The 23,125-nt window shown below is 43.5% G+C and overlaps 2 protein-coding genes across 4 annotated transcripts; both read left to right on the forward strand.

Moving 5' to 3' along the window:
- The first annotated feature begins 80 nt into the window (after positions 1–80).
- On the forward strand, positions 81–5,082 carry tmed7 (transmembrane p24 trafficking protein 7). Of its 3 annotated transcripts, none has more exons than XM_061818278.1 (4): positions 81–151; positions 438–654; positions 2,024–2,269; positions 3,726–5,082. In XM_061818278.1, exons 2-4 carry the CDS (start codon positions 493–495, stop codon positions 3,960–3,962), a joined length of 645 nt encoding a protein of 214 aa, XP_061674262.1. In that variant the 5' UTR covers positions 81–151; positions 438–492; the 3' UTR covers positions 3,963–5,082. The 3 variants fall into 3 exon arrangements, with proteins under 3 accessions (XP_061674262.1, XP_061674260.1, XP_061674263.1); XM_061818276.1 differs by lacking the exon at positions 81–151 and adding an exon at positions 162–353; XM_061818279.1 differs by lacking the exons at positions 81–151; positions 438–654 and adding exons at positions 727–1,147; positions 1,266–1,365.
- Positions 5,083–6,857: 1,775 nt separating this feature from the next.
- Positions 6,858–22,274, forward strand: fem1c (fem-1 homolog c). The gene is made up of 6 exons (XM_061817919.1): positions 6,858–8,386; positions 15,943–16,112; positions 16,199–16,387; positions 17,481–17,992; positions 19,190–19,366; positions 21,077–22,274. The coding sequence occupies exons 1-6, from the start codon at positions 7,843–7,845 to the stop codon at positions 21,339–21,341; spliced, it is 1,857 nt and encodes a 618-aa protein (XP_061673903.1). The 5' UTR covers positions 6,858–7,842; the 3' UTR covers positions 21,342–22,274.
- Positions 22,275–23,125: the final 851 nt, after the last annotated feature.

Raw genomic sequence — 23,125 nt, forward strand, 5'->3', positions numbered from 1 at the left:
ACGACTGACGTCATCTCGCGCCGTGATGATTATTTTTTTAACCAATGGATGAGAGGCAGAGGCGGGGAGATACTAAGTAACAGCCAATAGACGTGTCCGGTGCATAATCATGTTGCTTAGAATTAGTTACATCCGGGTGAGCCACTTTAAGGTGAGTGGATAACGCCGATAGAAAAAAAAGTGTTACTAAATAAATATAAGGTTTGATTTTAACGTAGGTTGAATCATAAGCAGGTTTATACGGTAGTGTTTTGTGTTCCCCGTGCTTTGATATAAACGCTTTCCCGTTTCTGTATCACCGAGGCCAGACAGCTTGTCTGTTAGCATTGAGCTAACGCGAAGCTAATATTGAGGTCCGTGTTTTCCCCACCCTCCCCTTTTCCGCCCCATGATTTGCTTAATATTTATTTACAACACGTCTACTCTCTTCCTTGCAGGCCCACTTCCCCTTGTCTCCCCGCTCGACTTGGGTTCTAAGTCCCCTTTTAGACAATGTACGGCTCGTTGCGAGTGATGCTGCAGGTGCTGTGGGCCCAGCTCGCCCTGTGTGGCTGGGCGCTGGGCTCCGAGCTCACGTTCGAGCTTCCGGACAACGCCAAACAGTGCTTTTACGAGGACATCACCACCGGAACCAAGTGCACGCTGGAATTCCAGGTGTGCAAGCTTAATTTATCACAGTATACCGACAACTATCGGCCTCATATGCCTCCCTGCTTTGAAGTATTTGAAATACTGTTTTCGACCACGTGACTACATCCGGGGCACCTGGCCGTATTGGATGGGTTCACAAACGCTTTTGCATACAGAAAGGAGTTACACAAATATTCGTACGACTGTTAAAAGTGACGCATGACGGCTCAAAAGACTTTGAAAACTTATCGGGGCTCATTAAATGTTGTTTCAAGAAACCGTTAGGACAAGTAGTGCGCTTTGATTGACAATATCGACCCATATGCACGAATGTGGGTGTCGGTAACCTATCCAGACATTGTCAACTATCTCCTCTTCTCGACGAGCGCTTATACCAACATATATTGGACCTACTAAAGAATTACAAAGGTCTGGAGGCCTACAACTAATTCATCAATGGCTGGGTTCGCCATGCGGTGTATCCATTGTAAGCAACCTGTGTCTCCACACTGCTCAGGTTAGTTTACCGCACAATGCAATTTAAATATGTACCACGCAATTATAGTCAGCGTTGTTAAATTATGTTGATTTTGCCAACGCAAGAGGTGTAGATTATTATTATTTTTTTGTTACAGAGAGAGAGAGGTTCGACCGGGACGAGTCCCAAGTGGAGCCCGCACCTTTTTCTCCACTTCCATGGCTACATTTTTAACTCGACTCACGAAACAGCTAGCGGTGCGGCAACTTGTTTTTTGCAAACTTATTATAATAAAACAGGAAATACAGATTTTGGAGACGTGCATTGCATTCACACACGAGTATTGTGCTTTTGGCTGCTCGATCGGCTCTGCTAATACAAGACAGCCACGGTTGTCTGCGTTTGGTTGCTAACTAGTCCGTTTTCTCGCAGTGGTTCTTGATCACAGCCGGCAGTCGAAAGAAAGACGCTACACAACGCCCGTTTGAGCAGCTAATAACATAGCAGAGCGCCCCCATTCATACGCCTTTCTGAAATGATTCTTGCTTAGGTACATGTGTTTATGCAAATTCACCAAACCAAGATGGCCCCCGTGTTCTAAATTGGAAGGTGTGTGACGTCAGTCGAAAACAGTCTATTGTGTTCTTTGGTAGACCCATGTTCCAAAGTGACCAAAAATTTAGTCTGTGTCCTAGTGTCATGAAAGCAGCACTGTAGAAATCTATGTTCGATGGTACGATCTGTCTCTTAGTAGGTGCCTATGTCTTTCAATGTATATTTTTTATGCTAAGTGTCAAATCAAAATCATCTTTATTTGTATAGCACTTGTCACCGATTCAGCTATGGCTTTTACCCACTCTTCTTGCGTTAGCTGACCTCGTAGCCTAAAATCCCCGCCCCCGTACTTTCTCCCAGGTTGTGACCGGCGGCCACTATGACGTGGACTGCCGCCTGGAGGACCCGGAAGGCACAACTCTCTACAAGGAGATGAAGAAGCAGTACGACAGCTTCACCTTCACCGCCGCCAAGGACGGCACATACAAGTTCTGCTTCAGCAACGAGTTCTCCACGTTCACGCACAAGACGGTCTACTTCGACTTCCAGGTCGGGGACGACCCGCCGCTCTTCCCCAACGAGAACAGGGCCACCGCCCTCACCCACGTGAGTTCATGATGACCAAATGTAGTTCTTCAAAAGTAATCTTTCTCATTAGGTTGGTGGACGATTTAGATCTAAGACATGGGTTTTTGGAACATGGGAAGAGGTTGCAGTACGTGTAGAAACCCCAGATGAGCACGGCGCGAACATGCAAACTCCACCTAGCAAGACCTGAGACAACTATTTTAAAATGACTTTTGATTTATTTTTACTATTTTACTGTCAACAGAAGTTAGCGATCATCTGTGTGCATGAACAAATACTAAAAAGTTTCTGTTCCCAGAATCTAAAAGGCCACCGGAAATCTTGTTCTTCAGCAATAGGATAATGTTTGAGCTTCGCAAATGAGTATTATCTACCGTAATTTCTGGCCTATAAGCTGCGATTTTTTTTTTTTTCCACACGCTTTCAACCCTGCGGTTTATGCGGTGATGCGGCTAATTTGTGCATTTTTTTTCTGACGGCCGCAAGGGGGCACTCAAGCGGAAAAGGGAGGAGTGACACCGGTGGAATATATGTGCCGAGGAAGTGGCTTTTACTGTTCAGGCCCTGTTAGCGCTGCGCTAGCGTGTTACTGCCGTGTCTCAGGGATTTTTACAGTTATGTTTTTTTTTTTTTTTTTTTAACCGGGGCCGTTAGCGTGGCGGCGCTAGCTGGGGGGGCCTCAGAATTGTGAGGCCAACACTTTCCAGCCGAACCACCGTGCCAGCCAGTGCTTTACAATGATAGTAAATTATTTATTTTTAAGGCATAAAACCTCTGCCTCCTTTTTTTTTAATGAGCACTTTACCACTGTATTCTAATGATGGTCAAGATAGTGCTAATTGCACAGTTTATTTATTTTTTTTTTCAGGTTGTACTTGGTGTAAAGAGGTTAAAAATGCTGCATTACATGAAAGGGTGAGAATTCTGTAGAAAGTGAATGAATACCGTAATTCCCATCTGACAGACCGCACCTGGTTATAAGCCTCACCCAGTACATTTGTAAAGAAATACCATTTGGTACATACACAGGCCGCATAAAACCGCAAGTGTCCACATTGAAACAGACATTGAAACACGAAATATTTACAAAGAAAGACGGTACATAGAAAGTATAAGGCGTTAGCGCCACTGCCGTTCCGTTCGAGTCCCCCGTTGCAGCCGTTAGAAAAAAATGCACAAATTAGCCGCATCACCACATAAGCTGCAGGGTTGAAAGCGTGTGTGTGTGTGTGTGTGGGGGGGTTCGCGGCTTATAGCCCGGAAATTACGGTATTGTGATGTTCAAACAGCAATACAGCATGACATCAGTGCCATTATCTGGTCTGGTGTGTAAAATACTTGTCACACAGCGGCAGTTGCTTTTCACTGAATAGATTGGAAAAAGGTTAACTTTATTGCTATTGGACTTTCTTGCTCTACTGTTGACCTCAATTTCACGCATTTACAATAATTCCCTCGCGTCTGCATCTCTCAGTTGGAGTCGACCTGCGTATCTATCCACGAGGCCCTGAAGTCCGTCATCGACTACCAGACGCACTTCCGCCTGCGTGAGGCGCAGGGACGCAGCCGCGCCGAGGACCTGAACACGCGTGTGGCCTTCTGGTCCATTGGCGAGGCCCTGGTCCTGCTGGTGGTCAGCATCAGTCAGGTGGTCCTGCTCCGGAGCTTCTTCTCCGACAAGAAGACCACCACTACCCGCATGGGATCTTAACACCATCTCCTACCTTTTATTTTATTTTTGTTGTTTTTTTTTTTTTTGGTGGGGGTGGGGGGTTGTCCACCTTTGGCTTTTTTTTTTTTTTTTTTTTTTTTTTTTTTTTCTTCATAGTGTCCTGAACAACAGAGAGATTTGGATTGTATGCTTTGGTTCAGCTTCTGTTTTAAAACACTATGTGGGGGAAAAAGTCTTATAGATTGAAATTTGATTTAGACATACAAAAAGAAAATATTGTGCTTTTAAAAATCGACTATTACTACTGAACACAGGTGGCAAAGGCAAGCCCCTTCAGTATTTGAAATTTCTCTTTTAACGCTGTCCTCTTTATTTCAGATTTGTTGGGTTTTTTCAGTTAAACTCGAACATGACTAGCGCTGGTCTTTGACCCAAATATATATATATATATATAATATATATATATATATTTTTTTTTTTTTTTTTTTTTTTAAGGCTATGAAAATGATAGTCCATAACAAAAAGAAAAAAAAAATCACAGCTTTAGTTCGTTCCACAACTAATTCGGCTGGAATGTTGTCACATGATTTGTCCATTTTCCAAGCCGCTTATTCTCACAAAGGTCGCGGGAGTGCCTAGCCCGGCTAACTTGGGCGGAAGGTGGACGACAACCTGAATATTTCTGTGGTATTTTATGATTGAATATGTTCCAGTGACATGTTGTCTGCTGTTCAATGACACTTCAATGGAATCGTTCAGTCCCAGTTGTCATATTTTCAGCAGAAAGCAGCATAATACAACAATATTCCACCGCATCCTCAGTGTTCCACAAACATTTGTGCCAGTACGAAGGAATTTTCTGAAAAAAAGTGTTCTTGTGGATTTTTTGTTTTCATACAGTCTAGTTAAATTCAGAGAATTATTTGCAAACGATAACGCACACATTGGTGTTTGGAAATTTGTAAGAAGGGTTAGCATAGATTCATTTGTATTAGATGCAGACCTCCAGAGCTAGCCAATCTATGTGAATTCATAATGTTTGATGTCACTTTTACAACGCTGCATGTGTATACACAGATGTGTTTTTTTTAAACAGTTAAAAGGGGACTGGGGATGAGTTAAGTTATTGGAATGACTGAATAAACTCTGTTCAACTATGCCTGTTGAGAATGTGCTTCCTCCATTTGTGTACATAACTTATCAGGGATCATAAATCTTAGAAGAAAATCAACATGCACCTCAGACCCGCTTTTTGTTTGTTCACTCCCACTGATCTAAAAAAAAAAAAAAATGGATGGCTCATTGGCCACCAAAGGTGAAGTCGCGATCCGCCATCTTGATACTCCCAAAACAACCATGCCAACCAATGCAATGACAGCAACTGCATTAATCGCCAGTTTTTTTGGCTGTGAGAAAACATTCCACAGGTAAATTATAAAGATTAGAAAGACTTTGATACTTAAAGTTTGTTTATAAAGGTTTTTTTTTTCTGATGAGTTTAATTCACTTGAACAGTGTTTTTTGTTTACGGTTGTTGTTCACTGTTTACTCTCTGCTTCACCTTTATAGGCTGACGGTTTTTCTCAAAATGCAATGTAAATATAATATGGATAAACGAGAAAACAAATTTTCTGTGAACTTTTTGATGAATTTCATAATACAGAACTCTAGAGGTTTCCAATGACACCATCTTGTGTGTCATAGAGGTCAGAGAACACAGGCGATAGGTGAAGCGTAAAGTTTTTTTCTATCGTTAATTTTATCTGGTTGGGCTAAGGACTGGTGACCTATCCATTGAATTTGATATTCAAATACGTGGAAACAAGTTTAAATGATCTGTCTGAAATAGGATGTCGCAGGGACAACAAATGAACGATGCATTTAGCATGTATTTTCCCATTGCGAGTCCTTATTTCCAAAAATATATAGAACTGATTGACTTAAAATGTAATATTTTTATGACAAAAAAATGCTTTTTTTTGCTATGTTATGATGATAGTGCTTCACGGCGTATTTTGAGAAAAGTTAACATGTCGGACCCGAGGTAATATGCAAGGTTTCTTGCAAGTCACAGTGTTATATGTCTTTCCTTTGCACTTAGCCTTTTTTTGTCTTACCAAATCGAATTAAAAATCCTTTATGTTACCAGAACTGAAAACATGTGAAGCTCACACGACCAGTTTTAATTCTACAAACCTCGAGTAATCCAACCTCCACACATTTTGGGAGTACTAAGATGGCGGCCAACTGGTTTCAACCAATCGACACACTGCTCAATGTGTATGCGCTGTCCACTAATTAAAAAAAAAAAAGAATGGATAGCGCTTATCCACTGATGAAGTTTGGGCCTATAAAGGTGAAGCGTAGCGTGAACAGTGAACAACAACAACCGTCAACAAAACTTTGTTCAAGTGAATTAAGTTAATAGGAAAATAAAAACCCCTTTCAAACAAACTTGAACAGTGTCAAAGTAAATATTTCTAATTTACCTGAGGAATGTTTTCTCACAGCCACGAAATGGCAGATTAACGCTGTCGCTGCACAGGTCGGCGTGGTTGTTTTGGGAGTATCAAGATGGCGGATGGCGACTCCAGTTTTGGTGGCCAATGAACCATCAAGTTTTTTTTGTTTTTTTTTTTTTTAGATCAGTGTTCACTCCTACTGTCTTTGTTTGCCTTCCTTGCTTAGCTTCTTTGGTGGCTGTCCAAAACAATAAAATCCACATTTTTGATCCCTCTCGGCTCAAAATTTTTGCTATTTCGCTATTTCTTGCGCTTCTAAGTAAAGTAGGTAAATAATTTAAAAGGTGCAAACTTTGATCCCACATGATTTTTTTTTGTCTCAATTCATAACCTAGTTACGTCATGCATACGTCAGGCGAGAACCCAGTTGTGTTTCCCTTGCTTCGCTTGATTTGTCCTGCAGAGAGCGATGCGACCACATTTGGCACCCACTTCCACACACACACAAAAAAAACAAAGCAGAAAAACTGCTGCAAATCAGATTCGGTGGATACAAAACAAGCATAAACGGATTAAACCGCGGTTATTTTGTTCTTGCAGTTGGAGCACTTGATTCGATTATTTCAGGGCGTAGTATTTGGTGTGTTATTTTTTTCGCTACTGGCTTACGCCGCGCTGCTATTGGACCTGCGGCAAGTCCGTCACCCGATGGAGGCGAGAAAAAGGGGAGCGCTCGTCCTCTCCGCTGCTATTCGACGCGAGGCGCGTCGTGATCGTCTGCGAAGCCGTGGGCGGACAGACGCCTACCCGTGTTTACTTCACCGTCACCGTCACCACCACCCCTCTCCTCTTCGGCGCTGAGAATCCTATTCCAGCTCGACACTAACGACCATTTTCGTCGCTCTTTACTTATCGGCCAACTCGTTTACGGTCGGGTCGAGCGAAAGGCTGACGGACGACGTCGAGAGTGCGTCCCGGAGAGGGTTAAACAAGGCGGGGTGTAGTTCTCGGCAGTGGGGTGGATTCCCCCCTCCCCCGTTCCTTCGTTCCCGGCCCTCGGGGAAATGCCGTGGTCGACGTCACGCGAGTAAATGTATCTCGGCTATGACACGGGTGGGAAGTAGCTCGAACGGAGGCCGCGCTTCCCGGTGGCGGAGACGTTTCTCGGGGTGATTGTCGGCCAGGTGGGGAGGGGGAAGGAGCCGGAGAGGCGGCTAGGTTCGGGCCAAGCTAGTTGGGCTAGCTGGCTAGTTCGAGGAAGTTGGTTGACCGGGACAAAGAGTTGAAAATCGAGGTGGTGCCCTTTTAAATCCGAGGGGGGTGATTCGCCGACGTTCGGATTCCGAATAGGAGGACTGAGATTCAGCATCTTTTTTTTTTTTTTTTAAACTGGGTCCCCTTCCACCTGGTTCTACCCCGTAACTTTCACGGGTGTTCCCCACTCCCCTCCTCCAACCATGGATTTAAAGACGGCGGTGTTCAACGCGGCCAGAGACGGGAAGCTCCGCTTGCTCGAGAAGCTCCTGGAGAACAAAGACGTACGCGAGGTGACCAAGCTGATGGGGGAGAAGACGAACGGCGCCACGCCGCTCCTCATGGCCTCCCGCTACGGCCACCTGGACCTGGTGGAGTACCTGCTGGAGTGCTGCCGCGCGCCCGTCGAGGTCGGGGGCTCGGTCAACTTCGACGGGGAGACCATCGAGGGCGCCCCGCCGTTGTGGGCGGCGTCGGCCGCCGGCCACCTGAAGGTCGTGCAGTCGCTGCTCGGCCACGGAGCCTCCGTGAACAGCACCACGCTGACTAACTCGACGCCCCTGCGGGCGGCTTGCTTCGACGGCCACCTGGACATCGTCAGGTACCTGGTGGAGCACAAGGCCGACCTGGAGGTCGCTAACAGGCACGGCCACACGTGTCTCATGATCTCCTGCTACAAGGGACACAAGGAGATCGCTCAGTACCTGCTGGAGAGAGGCGCCGACGTCAACAGAAAGAGTGTCAAAGGTAAGTGTCGTGGAAGCAGGGACTGAGGGATGCAATTTAGAAAGTATTTTAACACCCTTGACCGTCATAGCCTTTGGCTTTCTCCGAGGTCATCGAATCGTTCACAACTAGACTTGTTGTTTTTCCTGAGAAGGCGTTTTCCAAGATGGGACAACATGAACTTGAGTTTTGGTGTCAAAACCCAACTTTGTGTTCTCTAAATTAGAGCTACGCCCCAAACCAGGAATGATTTCACTCTTTCGGGGTGCAACATTGCAATTGTTAGAGTGCCACTGTCATGAAATGGATGATTTTTTTAGTATGTTATTAATGAAGAAACTGCAGCCGTATGGACACATCCGCTGTTCACCACAAAACGTGATTTTTGACGTATATGGCTTTTTGTGACGCCCGCCACGAAAATCCTCTCGAGGGATTTGTTTTCGACAAGAAGCAGGAAGTGACATCGGAGGCAGTAGCGTGTTCAAGCGGACTCGTTTCTTTCTATTAGTTTTTACCTGCGGGGTGCTAGCTCGTTGTTCCTTCGTGTCAGCCTAAATGCCGGCTCGTTGCATTGCTGGACATTGCTCGAACACTCGGGAGGACGGATTCATTCTTCGTACTTTTCAAAAAGACCCGGTTGGTCGTGAAAAATGGTTGAAAGCTTCATGGGTTCCAAATGACAGGTAGGTGTGTGTGTATAGAGCTCCAAAAAACAAACAAACAAAAAAAAAAAAACAATAGTTTTGGGGGTGGGGGGGGGTGTAATCCTTTCAGAACGTAACAAAAGATCCGCTTCCGTAAGTCAGCGGTGCTAAATGTGTCGATGTGACCGCCAATCACGACTTCAGCCGGGCTGGCTCATACATACTGTCTGGGAGTCTGTTGTTGGTTAGAAGTGATCCGCATATCATCTAAATATAGCTCGAAACAATAGGCTAATATTGCCAAGGACACTTCACTCGATTGGGTTGGGGTTAGGTTAACATTCTGTTCAGTAGTCAAAGTGGTTCTGGGGCCACCCGAAGATTAAAAATGAGGTCTGTTGATACGATGATGAATGGACGGATAATGAGACAACTTGGCATCGCATTCTTCAGTGACTGCAGTATTGTGCGTTGCCTTATTTAGCAGTGCGGTTTGCGCCCATCTGACCCTCCCGATAGCCGCGTACTGCAAAGTGCATCCGCAAAACGCTCGCATGTTTAATACAAAACAAAATCCATTTTCTTTGCACTTGTCTTCATTAGGATGGCAGGTGGTCTGAAGCCGATACCCGACTGACTTTTGGTGATTTAGAGGTCGTCCACCAGGCGACACGGCGACCGAAAAATCACTCACATTTGCAGCTTTTGTGCTTGTTCCGGTGTCCCGGTGTGGAACAACAACAAGAAAAACAATAGGCCAAGCAATTGCATGACACGCTCAACTAAAGTGAACACGTCATGGTCGAAAGTATGTCATCTAGCACTCTGGGTGTGTTTGAAAGCGCTTTAAACATTCACTCAAGTGTTATCAAAACGAGCAGTCAAACACTTTATACAGCACAGTGCAGATATCATAGCTAAGTCGCATCTATTCGCATGGTTATATTAGCTACCCATATGCCAGATCACTGCCTTTACATTTATAGAACATATGGGGGGGAAAAAACAGACACAACTCCGAGCTACCAGGATGACAAGATTTGCCACAACATGTTGGGTTCTGAAAAATGGCTTTTGGCAGATGTTTATGAGTGGTATCCTCTAGACAAAATCGGTGGGAAAACAGTAAAATTATTTCTCATCATATCACCTCAACCATCTCATTTAGTCTGCTACTCGGGGCTTCACTTCGCTCCGATTGGCTGATCATTTTCACTTAAAAATATCCACCAATGATTTGTACAGGCCAAGATTCCGAGATGTCGACATGTCGTAATTGCGTGATGTATGCATGTAAAGTGTCATTTGCCAATTCAATTGGTGCAAATAGGACATTATTGGTGAGAAAAGCAGTGCGGGCAGTAGAATTGGTCATTTACTTCAGTAATTATTTTTTTCGGAATGTATTAGAGTTTTAGAGGTGTTTGAAGTGCACATTCCATTTTTTTTTTTATGTCACACTGATGGTGGCCACTTGTGACATTGTTACAACAACATTGTCATCAGTTAGGAATTGAAAGAAAAATCTGGGAATTTTAAAATTTGGACGCTTTCTATGGAAATGTGTGGGAATATATTACATTTTAGAATTATTGAAATTTTAGGTTGGGTTAAGTCGGGAACTTGCGTATAACTGAAAGAAAATTTTCGCGTAATCCTTACCAACAAACTGAATTCATGCAAGTACGGTGGCACGTCGACTAAAGAGTGCCTCAGATTTGTGTGTTTTCAGACTTATGAGCCGTTGTTTGATCACTTTTGTTGTTTTGTTTTGGAAACTAAAATTTGAGTTGCAGGCAATCTTCAAATAGCCGCACTGCTAAGTGAAGTGTAGTAAAAAATAAATTAATCTCCACCACTCAGTGAAATGCAAAAAAAAAACAAAATAGTTCTAGGTCCAAAGTGTATTTTATGTGGATGTCTGCCTATTTCAGAATTGTTTATTTGAATGCTTGATTACGATACCGTTGGATTCAATTAGTTTCCAATTTGGGATACGACAGTTCCGTGACTCCCTCCGTGACTTCTCATTGAACGTACTGGAAACTTTCTGGACTTTTCCCACCACTTTGTAACCCTGTCAAGTACACGCACGTGCCGGTCCATGTGCAATCTACAAATACATGTGACTCTTAGCCAAAAACATTGAAGTTGGAATGTTTTTGCCATCACCACAATCAAAGATGCCACCCCGTCTGTAGCATCACTTCTTATAGATTACTCAGACTAGATGCAGTAGTTGGATATGTGCATCGATTGTTGGTGCTCCAAACATGTTCCACTCAACTGTCAACTGTAAATCAAATTAATTTCTAAGGCTATCATAAGCCCGGTTGTGCTCACACAATGTGTCTCCGCTTCGCCTGGTGTTGTGTGGGTGTGTTGATCTACATAATCAAGACACTTCAGTGAAAGTTAACCATTTATGAAACAGCTACAGCACACGTTTTTCAGTCTGTAGCTCACGGTACATGACAGACATTTGAAGACGCGCTTCCTGCTCGTTATATATCCACAATGCTTTATGTGTCAACATATTATAGTAGCATAAATGACAAGGAGATAACATTTTAAATGACTCTAAGCTGTTCTACGAATTGGGGCATGCAAGTATGCATTTTTAAGGGCGGAGGTGTAGTTAGCTAGCTAGCTAGCTAGCCAGCTCCGCACTACCGACTACACTGGTAGAAATGAGCCAAGTAATCATGACTAAGTAACTCTTGATTATGCTGCTTAGCCAGCACTAGAAGGAATACGCTCAGCTGTCATATGGTCGGTAGGGGGGACTTGTACTAGAATTCCTAGCACCTTGTACCTTGCAGCTGTTTTCAGGATCCCTAAAAAATTGGGAAAACCGGATTGGTGAAAAACTGTTTCCTATGTCTCCACAAGTGAGTCCTACACAGTTCTGTGTTGGAATGTTTTCAGCAGTTGTCTTCAAACATGTGTAATGTATTGAAAACACATATCGGAATTTACTTTACAGGTTCCTTAAGAACAACAAGTGCACATCTCTAAATTTTATCAGCTTTTAAAAATTTCTTGTGGGAATGGGACAAAATTGATAATCTTATCAGGCATGAAAGGATCTGTTATGCCAATTTTATCGCAAACAGAAAATAAACCAGGGGTGCACATACTGATTTTTAACATCTTGATTTTCATTTTTTCTTTTGTGAGAGAGAAACACGACATGACAAAGGAAAATGTCAGCAAGTGTGTGTCTAGGGCACCTGCATGGGTGTACTCTGACACCCCGAACTGAATTGCCGTTGAGAACTTCTGTCATTGTGGTGAACAACTCGTGAGACGCGTTTTACAAATACTCGACACACCCTTTGCGCCTCTTTTTTTTTTTTTTTTTTTTTTTTTTTTTTTTTTTTTTGGTCTCGAAAGAGTTTCAGCGAGCTCGACGATTGCCTATTATTCAGTTCCACGTCACAATCGCGGAGTTTCTCGCTTGGCCACACGCAAGGTTCTGCGATCTGAAATGTTCAACAGGTTTGGAAATCCAATTACAATCATTTTCAAGGCAGATGAGGTCGGGGGGGAAAAAAAAATCACTTTGTCCACCCCAGAACAAAGGATAATCGAGTAGGATCATCTTTTAGAGGAATTGGATTTGCCAAGCTTTGATCGTAAATGGGAGAGAGTGCTCAAAATTGATGCAATTATTGATACGAGTGTACTCAGTTTCTCATGCTAGCGCAGCACACTGATTACATTAGCATGGTAGGTTAGCACCTCATTAGTTGTATCAAAAAGTGAATGTTCCTGATTATTCCAGAACATTGGTTTGACGTATGTTTCCTTTTGGACTTGGGGTTGGAAGTCCTTAGCCCAAATGAAGGACGGTATGCTGCACAATAACACCAGCTCGAGAGGCCAAAGGCCTGTTCTTTTATGAGCAATCTTGTAGATAAGTCTGAGGCGAACCCATGACACAAATGAACGAGCACATGTCAGTGATTAGGACTGTGAATGGACAAAGCAGACATTCCAGCGAGCGTATCGATTCGACTAGACAATTAGCTGGGAGTTATCGGCACAGCGACTGTTATTGTTTCCCACTCTCGCTTTGTATTTGAACCAAAACAGTTCAGATGTAATTTAACTACAGACTTAATATCTATAATTGGGGACGTTTTCCAAGAACGTGACATTTGCCATTTAGGAATTAACAGCATTCTGTGTGGAGTGACATGTTTCAAGGGTATCAAATTGTACTGTTTCATCAAGTATTGTATGTCCCTTTAATTTGCACTAAACCCCACTTGTTCATCCGCTGAATCAATCCCCTAAGACCAATGAATTCCTCTCCCATCAGTGCCAAATATGTTTAGCTAATGACTACCATATTGTTTACACACTTAAATCTCTTAGTTAACCACTGAGCCCATTTGAGTTGTTATTGACCAAAACAGCTGGCGGCAGCAAATAAACAGGATCGCAGATGAATTAGCATGGAGTCTTAATATGTTCTAATTGAGCTCCCTGAGCAGAATGGAAGGGGAGTTAATGGCGTGTTTAATGACAATTAGTGCTTCAATCGACTGGCCGTTGATGTAATATTGTTGTTGCAACTCTACTTTCACTTGATGGAGACTGTATTTTATTGATGTGATTGTTTTACGATTATTCCAGGCCTTCCAAAGCCTCTATGCACAGTCAGTTTTGAGAAAATGAGGGCATAAAATGACTGTAATTGTCAGCTGCTACGTGACTTTATTTTTATGAAACTGCTTGAAGTTGAAAGAAAACACACTTCAATCACACATACTGTTTTGTTTAGAAGCTATCGTGATGTTGTATGTAGGCAAAATCATGGAGTGAAAAAAACAAAACACTAAATAGGGACCTAGATTTCAGAATACAAAGTTGCAAAATTTTCATGCCATTTGTCCTTCTGCCCGAGAGAGGTGAGCTTTGATTGTAAGCCATATTAGACCGTAACCATGGCCACACGTGTTGTCATCCCATAAAAGATTTGTGTCCTCGTCCACACGAGTAACGGCGCTCGCTTATCAGCACAGCGACGGGAATAACTGGTCTCTCCTTCCGAGGCCGGAATGTCGGGCATCTCGGTGTGTGCGCCCTGAGATCGGGTTTGGCCGCAGGAGGTGGCATCAACCGCACAAGACGACTCTTTTAATCAAGAACATCCCGAACTCCTAAATCGGGGACAACCTTGTTGACGTTAATCCTCAAATGCAGTCGCTCAGAGTCGGCCAGCTCCTGAATAACACTGGAAACAAGTTTCATCAAATAACTTTCTTTTGTTGACCACACCCTCACCCTTTTTTTTTTAAAAAGGCTGCAACGTCCAAAAATACCTTCAATAATGGCTGATATGTGGGTCAAATCCAAACAGAAAATGTAATAGTACGGTTTTTCTCCTGGAGTCATTCAAGTCGAGTCAAAGCAACTGTTCCAGTTTCTCACGTGGAGGCTTTGGAAGATGAATTGCCCACCCTTGTATAAAAGTCCCAAATAAAAATACATGTGACACAAAAGTCCGAAACAAATGAACGCTTGTACTAATAAAAACGAAACATGCTTTACTTTCAAATCAATCCAGGAAAGATACAATTCTATTCATTTCACAATGTTATTGATGGTGGTTTGCACTTTCTAGGGGTGTTGCGAATATTTTCTGTCTCTCGTGTTGCTAAATTAGGGGAAGAAAATATGCCATCTGAACCCAATCCGTAAAATCTAAATCGCATAGTAGTGGTTGTTGCTGCTTGCTGCAAATACCACCGTCTTAAATCCCTGGCCCGCCAGGTTTTACCTGTTGACGTGACCTGGCTGCCACACAACAGCAAACATGACTCGGTGCGTAAGGTGAACACGTTATTAGCCCCAGAAATTCCTGTCACGATGCACTCAAAGCTTGCAATTCGGACGTTTCCATTTGGAATGAGAATTTCCCATCGTGACCAAGTACAGTATCTTGTTTGTGAACCAAGTATGAGAACATTCAATGGAAAAACACAGCGAGCACTCTTGTTTTACATCAGAGTTGTATGGCTACAGCTGCGACAAATTCCAAATTTGACATTTTAGTTTTAAGTCACTGAAATTTTAGATCATTTTTGTGAGTATTATTAGACCATTACATGATGTAAAAATTCCCCAGACCCACCCGTGGGTTTTCTCCAGGCACTGCGGTTTCCTCCCACATCCCAAAAACATGCAAAATGATCTGGCCGCCTCCTGCCCGTTGACAGCCGGGATAGGCTCCAGCACTCCCCGCGACCCTTGTGGGGATAAGCGGCTCAGAAAACAGATGGATGCAATATTTGCAATTAGAAAAAGGTTATTAATTTGATCATTAAATATCTCTGGGGTGCGTTTGTTTGAATACAGGTTGAAAAGGACCAGAAAATTATGAAAAAAAAAAAAAATCAGTTTTTATGTACGTGTTACATAAAATCTCAGCTTCATTGGATTTGGGGTTAGTAAAAAAAAAAAAAAATGTCCAGCAAATGTAAAAACACATTTTTTGACAGAAAACACCAATCAACCAGTTGCACAAAATAGTCTGCGTTATTACAGTCATCCCTCTCCACTTCGCTGATTCCCCCCGCCCCCAAGACGGATTGCTACGTAATAATGCGACACCCCCAGCATGACGACATGGACCAATGAAGCACGAAAAGAAAAAAAAAAAAAAAAAGTAAAATTTTCATTTACCCCTACTTCGCGGTTTTTCACTTTTCGCAGGTGGGTCTGGTACCAATTAACCGTGAAAAACGAGGGATTACCGTACTCCTAAATTCATTCATTGCCATCCCAGGTTTGTACACAAAAAGCCAGGGAGAAAGACACTCTCAGTTTTAAATGTATTTTCACCAGAATATTAGCTGAAAAAGGTCAGGGGATGTTGAACTAGCAACATCGATTTTTGTTTTTGGGCTTACGTTTTAGGCAACACGGCACTTCACGACTGCGCCGAGTCGGGCAGTCTGGAGATCATGCGTATGTTGCTGCAGTACAGGGCGTCCATGGAGCAGGACGGCTACGGCATGACGCCGCTGCTGTCCGCCAGCGTCACGGGCCACACCAACATCGTGGACTACCTGACCGCGCACCACCAGGTGAGGCTTTCCGACCAGGGACGCGGCGTCTCTCCTCCGATCCTCCTTCCGAAAGCACAACTTATCGACTTTTCTGTCTTGCGTAGACGAGCCACAAGGAACGCATCGATGCCCTGGAGCTACTGGGAGCCACGTTTGTAGACAAGAAGAGAGACCTACTGGGAGCCTTGAAATACTGGAAGAAAGCCATGGAGTTCAGATACATGGACGGCAACAACGTGGTCCATAAACCCGAACCCAAGCAGCTGATTATGGCATACGACTACGCCCGGGAGGTGAGTTTTTCAAACTAACTGGCTTTTGCCGGGGGGGGGGGGGGAGCACATTTGTGGAGATGATTTATTCATTTTTGAAAATTTCAATAGGAGTCCTCAAACTTGTCTAAAATATTTTCCCCTTACGCAATACACATATGTAATTCGAGTTTTGTAGCAATCGCACTAAATTTGTGACATATCCCCTTTTGGGGGACCCCGGGGAAACAAAATGACCCTAAAATGGTGGTTTTGAACTAAAATGGCAGACATCCTGTCGTTTCAGGCACAGCTTTTTCATAATAGGCGCGTCTCCCAAATTTCACGCTGCCAATCGAAATCCACTCCCGGGGGCTGAGTTTTCATTTCGAAACGTGAACTATGTGTGGATGTCCTCGGAACAGTTCGAAGAGTTTTGTTTTTTTTTTTCCTGTCGAATCTTCAAACTTTGGCACCAAGATCCTTCCACGACTTGTGATGACAGCGACTTTTCCAATTAAGCGTAACTCTTCCATCTGGTATGCTTGGTTCATTTTGGTGATAAAAGTCCTTAGGACGAGTTTCCATCAAAACCTGAGACCCCTTTGTACCATCTTCTTCTTCTTCTTTTCCTTTCGGCTTGTCCCGTTAGGGGTCTCCACAGCGTGTCATTTGTTTGGCACAGTTTTACGCCAGATGCCCTTCCTGGCGCAACCCCTCTGGCCAATTTATGTTTTTTTTAAGTATTCATACATCCTATCATCAATCACAAAATGTGGTTTTCGAGGTAAGACACAGGGAGTCATTGATGGTGTAGTGGTGCAAATGCCTGCCTTTGGTGCGGGCAGCGTGGGATCGATTCCCGCTCAGTCAAGACACCATCGATTATCTGTCCTGCGACTGACTGGTGACCAGTTCAGGGTGTAGCCTGCCTTTCGCCTGAAGCTAGCTAGGATACACTCCAGCTTTCCCACAACCCTTGTGAGGATAAGCGCTTTGGATAATGAAATGAAATGAAAGTAAGAGAGTCATTTCATTTGGCTGTTCGCGGGCTCTAACCAAGGAGTTTCAGGTGGACTTGAATGGTCCCCGCGTGGGTCGTGGGTATGAAGTAACCTCACTGTCCGTTTCCCAGGTGACAAATGCCGAGGAACTGGACGGGCTCATATCAGACCCCGATGAGATGCGCATGCAGGCCCTGCTCATCCGCGAGCGAATCCTGGGCCCGCAGCACCCGGACACGTCGTACTACATCCGGTACCGCGGCGCCGTCTACGCCGACTCGGGCAACTTCGAGCGCTGCATCAACCTGTGGAAGTACGCCCTGGACATGCAGCAGAGCAACCTGGACCCCCTGAGCCCCATGACGGCATCCAGCCTGCTGTCGTTCGCCGAGCTCTTCTCCTTCATGCTGCAGGACCGCGCCAAGGGCCTGCTGGGTACGTCGGTGTCCTTCGAGGACCTGATGGGCATCCTGTCCAAAAGCGTGCTGGAGATCGAGCGCGCCATCCGCCAGAGGCGATCACTCCCGCCGGACCCCGCCCAGCTCAGCAAGGCTCTGTCCATCATCCTGCACCTCATCTGTCTGCTGGAGAAGGTGCCGTGCACTATGGAGCAAGACCACTTGAAGAAGGAGACCATCTACAGGTGCAGTGGAGTCACGCAGAGCACGCCAAATTTACGAACACGTTTGATCGAGAAGCAGTCAAAAGTCATGAGCCCAATTGAATTTCAACTGAAAATGAAAATGCATATATATATATATATATATAATATATATATATTTTTTTTTTAATCACATTTATTTAAGCAAAAAAATAAATTACTATCTTAAATTGGTAAGGACTTGAGAATAAATGGCACAAAATACTTGATGAAATATCTATTTTATATTGTTTTCCATTGTTAAACAATATATAGATTGTATTTTACGCTTTGTACAAGAAATACTTGAAAACTTCTCAAAATTGAAATTAACTTAAAATGATCCATACGAAGTGCTGAAATTGCTTGTCAAATGAAAATTCAAATTGTTTTAATATATAAGAATTAATATCTTATCCCTGAATACTTAAATTCTGAGAACAAATTTAATTTGAAAAAGTTTAAACAATAGTTTTAAATTGTTGGAAGGCTATTTTTTGTTCTTACATTTAACTTTTTTTATTGCTTAAAAAGCATTTTTTTATGACTTCAATAAGAAAATAATTTTTTTAAGTTTCTTACAATAACATACAATTAATCCAAGGTTTAATTTCTTGAGCAATTATTTGCAATATTTTCCAATTTGTACTATTTTGAAAAATTGCTTAAAATTAAAATGAATGAAAATGTATACACTTGACACCAGAAGTTTACATACACTGTGCAAAAACACATTTCATTTTTTGTTTTACTGTCTGAGGTCAAATTAAACTAAACGTCTCCAATTTTAGGTAGGTCAGGATCCCCAACATTGTTACATATTTTTAAATATCAGAAGAATGAAAGAATTTTTTTTTCTGTAAATTTGTTTGCATACACAAATAGTACTATGTCTTTAAAAAAAGAAAAGATGGGAAAGCCCAGACGATGAGATCATGGCTTTGGAAGCTCCGGAGAGGTTAACTGACAACATGTAAGTTAATTGATGGCACACCTGGGGATGTATTTTTATATTTAAGGCCACACCTCCAACACTCTGACGTAAAATATTTTTCTGTTTAAACAGTGTCTATCTACTATTATTAGCAATCAAATTGTTTCCATTTTACTTGATTACACAAGACGGCGTCAGTCCCCCCCCAAAAATATATATATATTAAAAAATATGTATATTTTCCCGTCTCTTTTGCACACGCGCAGGTTCCTGAAGCTGCAGCCGCGCGGCAAGAACGGCTTCAGTCCGCTCCACCTGGCGGCCGACCGAAACACCACCTGCGTGGGCCGCTACCCGGTCTGCAAGTTCCCCTCGCTCACAGTCACCGCCATCCTGCTCGAGTGCGGCGGCGACGTCAACAGCCGAGACGACGACGACAACAGGTCTGTCGTGACCGCCCTCGTTTTTCTTTCCATTGGTGTTCTGTCTGGGGAGAAAAAAAAAAACAAAAAAAAAACGCTCGAATATTAATGTTGAGTTGAACGATACCAAGTTGTTTTACTTGCAACCAGCGTAAGAATTTTAAAAAAAAAAAAAAGGGTACCTCAACTTTGGAAAACAAGTACAGTGGTGCCTCGGTTCTCGAACACAATCCATTCCAGAAGGCCGGTTGAAAACTGAAATGTTGGAAAACCGAAGCACGTTTTCCTATTAACAATGAAAGGAAAATGAAATAATGCGTTCCTAGCCTAAAAAAAAGTTTTTTTAAAGCTTTTTTTTTTTTAGCTTTTCCTGATAAACTGCATAGCAGAAATACATGTATAGTTTAAATATTTTATATAATTCAATAATTTAAGAAATATATTTTTTGCTTAGAATGTATGCTTTAATAGTAGAGTGTGCGAGGCTGGGAGTGCATTGCCATATCTGTAGCGACTCGGCCCCCAGCCTTGTAAACCTTTTTTTTTTTATTAACAGAAGTGCAGAATAACTTTAAACAAGCAATAATGAGGGGGAAAAAAACAGACCAATTGTTTTGTATTTGCACAGAAAGTACGTAACGTAAAAAAAAAAAAAAATAACTTGCAACTGGAGTGGAGTGCAACTGGAACAAAAACTAAAAGCAATGCAAAACAAGTGTTTCGAATGTCTTCTGTGGGGTTGACTTGCCCTTTTTTCACAAAGAACGAATCTGTTTATTTCTGCCGTCTTTTAAGCACTTTTCTGAAGTGGCTAATAACATAATTACAATTTTGCCGTGCTCTGCAACATTCAGCTTTTTTCGAGTGATGAAGTTGTACAAAATTATGGATGTTGTTCCATTTGCCGCAGATAGTTTTAATATCGGCACTTGAGACTTCCTTCCTGCCTTGAGCCTCATCAGAGGACATCTCCTCCCTTCCTATATCCCCAGCTAACTGCTGCTCGTTCACGAAAACAAGAAGCAACTTTTTCGACTTCCTCCGAGATCTGCGGGCTCTGCTTGGTCGACACGGTTGCTCCTTTAGCAAACATCACTTGCTTTGAGGGCATCCTTGTGTTTCAGAATGGTGCCGGTCGTCGTTTTCGCCATGCCATACTCAGAAACACGCACACCAGATTCGTGCTCGGCTGTCAAATCTTTCTTGAAGTCGACATTTTTACGCACCACTGTCCTTTTTTCGGCACCGGCAGTTCCACGTGCCTTCTTTGGAGCCATGATCGGGGGTTCGTGTTGCTCAATTGGAAGAGGAAAAAGTCATCACCGGGACAGGTCCATGCGCAGAGGAGTGTGTGGGTCAAATGTTTGCTTCGCGTTGCGTCGTTTCCGTTTTTTACTGGGGTGCGTTCGAAAGCACAAAAACAAATGGTCGTGGGTCAGCTGGTCAGGGTATTCGAATAGCGATTTTTGTTTGAAAACCAAAGCAAAAAAAAATCTCAAAATTTCCGTTTGACGTTCGAAAACCAAAACAAAAAAGATCTCAAAATTTCCGTTTGACGTTCGAAAACCATCGCAAAAAAGATCTCAAATTTCATTCGAAAACCGAGACGTTCAAAAACCGAGGTCCCACTGTGTTGAGTTCAAATGTGCTTGAAAATTGCTGTGGTGGGCAGTTTAAAAGGTGTTGGAGGGGGCCGTTTTAAAAGCCCCTATGTTTTACCCGGCCCACCAGCCCGCTGCACGTAGCCGCATCCAACGGGCACGCCGACATCATGAACCTGCTGGTGTCGGGCGGCGCTCACTTCGACAGCACCAACGCCTTCCGGCAGACGGCCTGCGAGCTCCTGGACGAGAAGGAGCTGGCGCGCAACGTGGTCCAGCCCATCAACCACACCACGCTGCAGTGCCTGGCCGCCCGCGTCATCGTCAAGCACGGCCTCCGCTACCGGGGGGACATCCCCGAAAAACTGGAGGCCTTCGTGCTGCTCCACAGATAATGACCGGAAGGGTCGGATCCAGAGGAAGTGGCGGGTTGAACTCCAAACGATTGGAACGGACAGGATTGGATTAACGACATGGATTTTTTTTTTTTTTTTTTTCGTTTGTTTGTTTATTTTGCTCCGGAAAAAGAAACATTTTGGCATATTCACACAAATGCTATTTATTCTCACAGAAAGACACTTGAGAGAGTTTTCTCCATGCAACAAAAATGTTTTTTTTTTCCTTTTTTTTTAGCATTTGCTGGGTTTTCAGGGCTTTCATTTCTCTTCCTCGTCTCATCATGGCTGCCAACGACTTTTCTTTCTTTTTTTTTTACCCAGCTGGTGTGGATTCTACATAAGTCATTAATGAAAGAAAAAGCTTTACATTTACGAGGCTGGCTTGGGGGTGGCGGGGGGTCCGCTAACACCATAAGTGCTTTATTCTATTCCTTCTATGCACAGGCTAGGCTGTTGGAAAGAGACTGTTTTTCATTCACTCGTCTGTGCAATATCTCATTTGTGTTCACCTCATCGCTCCCGTTTTGCCCGATCCCGAAAGGCCCGCCGTTGTTCCGAGATGGCTCTCCGCTGATGCCCCCCCCCCACCACACACCCACATAACTCCCGACGTTAATGCTTTGCAAATGATCACGTTTGCACATTCTCGCTGTTTTAAAAAAAAAAAAAAGGCTTGTGGAGAGCACAGAGAAGAAAAAAAGGGCTTTTTTTTCATATCGCGGTGGATACCTTGTTTCCCCCCCCCCCCCCAGTTTTTCTTCCATCAAACAGTTTGAAATGGGGGGTGGGGGGAGGAAAAAGTATCCAGGGGCAACTTGGTCTGAATCAGCACTTTACTCACAACGGAGATTAAGATTGGATACGGCATTCATCCTGTTCACATCTTAATGAACCAATTTGACAATAAAACCATGTTGCACTTGTCCTTTCCTTTCCTGTTGTCATTGTGTGCGACTTCCTGTCTGCAGGTTTTGATCGATCAACCTCAATTGAGAAATATTCTATTGCAAATATTTCTACATTGCCGCACTGAATTTTTTTTGTGCACATCTGTATTACCGTAATTCCCGCTGTGACGGTCTGAGCGCTCCCCTGTGCTGAAAAGTCTCCTCGTGATGAATGCGCCTGTGTTCCTAACAGGGGAACTCTGGGTACGCAGCGGACGCTTACTGGGATATCACCCGGTCTCATAGTTCCCCTTCTTCTACATAGCGGGAGCTAGCATACGTTATAACCTAACCTTTAAACAAAAGTTGAAAAAATAAAAATGTACACATGTATGTATGTACGCTGTGTTGGTCTTTCTGAGAAGTCCATAGCAAACGTGAACACTTGACGACAATTTGTCAAGCGGCACACGTTGAAGCATGGATGGGGATGTTTCAGGCTGGCCGCAAGTTTACAAAATACACGTGCATGCGCATTAATCACAAGGAGACTTTACAGCACTGGGAGCGCTCAGACCATCGCACCAGCGCTCCTGGTTGTAACCCTCACCGAGTACATTTGTAAAGGAAATACCATTTGGTGCATACATTCGCCGCAGCTGTGTAAAAGTCGCAAGTGTCCACATTGAAACGAGAGATATTTACAAAGAAAGATGGGACACGGAAAGAGTTTATCGCTACTGCCGCGCTAACGCTAACAGGGCCAAAAAAAAACAACTTACTGGTAAATATCACTAAGACACACCAGTAACACACTAGCACAGCGCTAACGGTAGCACAGTGCTAACAGGGCCGGTAAAAGTCACTTCCTCGCCACATATATTCCACCGGTCT

This window comes from Syngnathoides biaculeatus, chromosome 4 (genome assembly GCF_019802595.1).
Source record: "Syngnathoides biaculeatus isolate LvHL_M chromosome 4, ASM1980259v1, whole genome shotgun sequence".
Taxonomy (NCBI): Eukaryota; Metazoa; Chordata; class Actinopteri; order Syngnathiformes; family Syngnathidae; genus Syngnathoides; species Syngnathoides biaculeatus.

Bases quoted from the DNA above. Each gene is read 5' to 3' on its own strand.
- tmed7 (XM_061818278.1), top strand. From the start codon at position 493: ATGTACGGCTCGTTGCGAGTGATGCTGCAGGTGCTGTGGGCCCAGCTC. The intron at 655-2,023 runs GTGTGCAAGCTT...ACTTTCTCCCAG, and splicing joins AGTGCACGCTGGAATTCCAG to GTTGTGACCGGCGGCCACTA. The intron at 2,270-3,725 runs GTGAGTTCATGA...TGCATCTCTCAG, and splicing joins GGGCCACCGCCCTCACCCAC to TTGGAGTCGACCTGCGTATC.
- fem1c (XM_061817919.1), top strand. From the start codon at position 7,843: ATGGATTTAAAGACGGCGGTGTTCAACGCGGCCAGAGACGGGAAGCTC. The intron at 16,388-17,480 runs GTGAGTTTTTCA...TCCGTTTCCCAG, and splicing joins CATACGACTACGCCCGGGAG to GTGACAAATGCCGAGGAACT. The intron at 17,993-19,189 runs GTGCAGTGGAGT...GCACACGCGCAG, and splicing joins AAGAAGGAGACCATCTACAG to GTTCCTGAAGCTGCAGCCGC.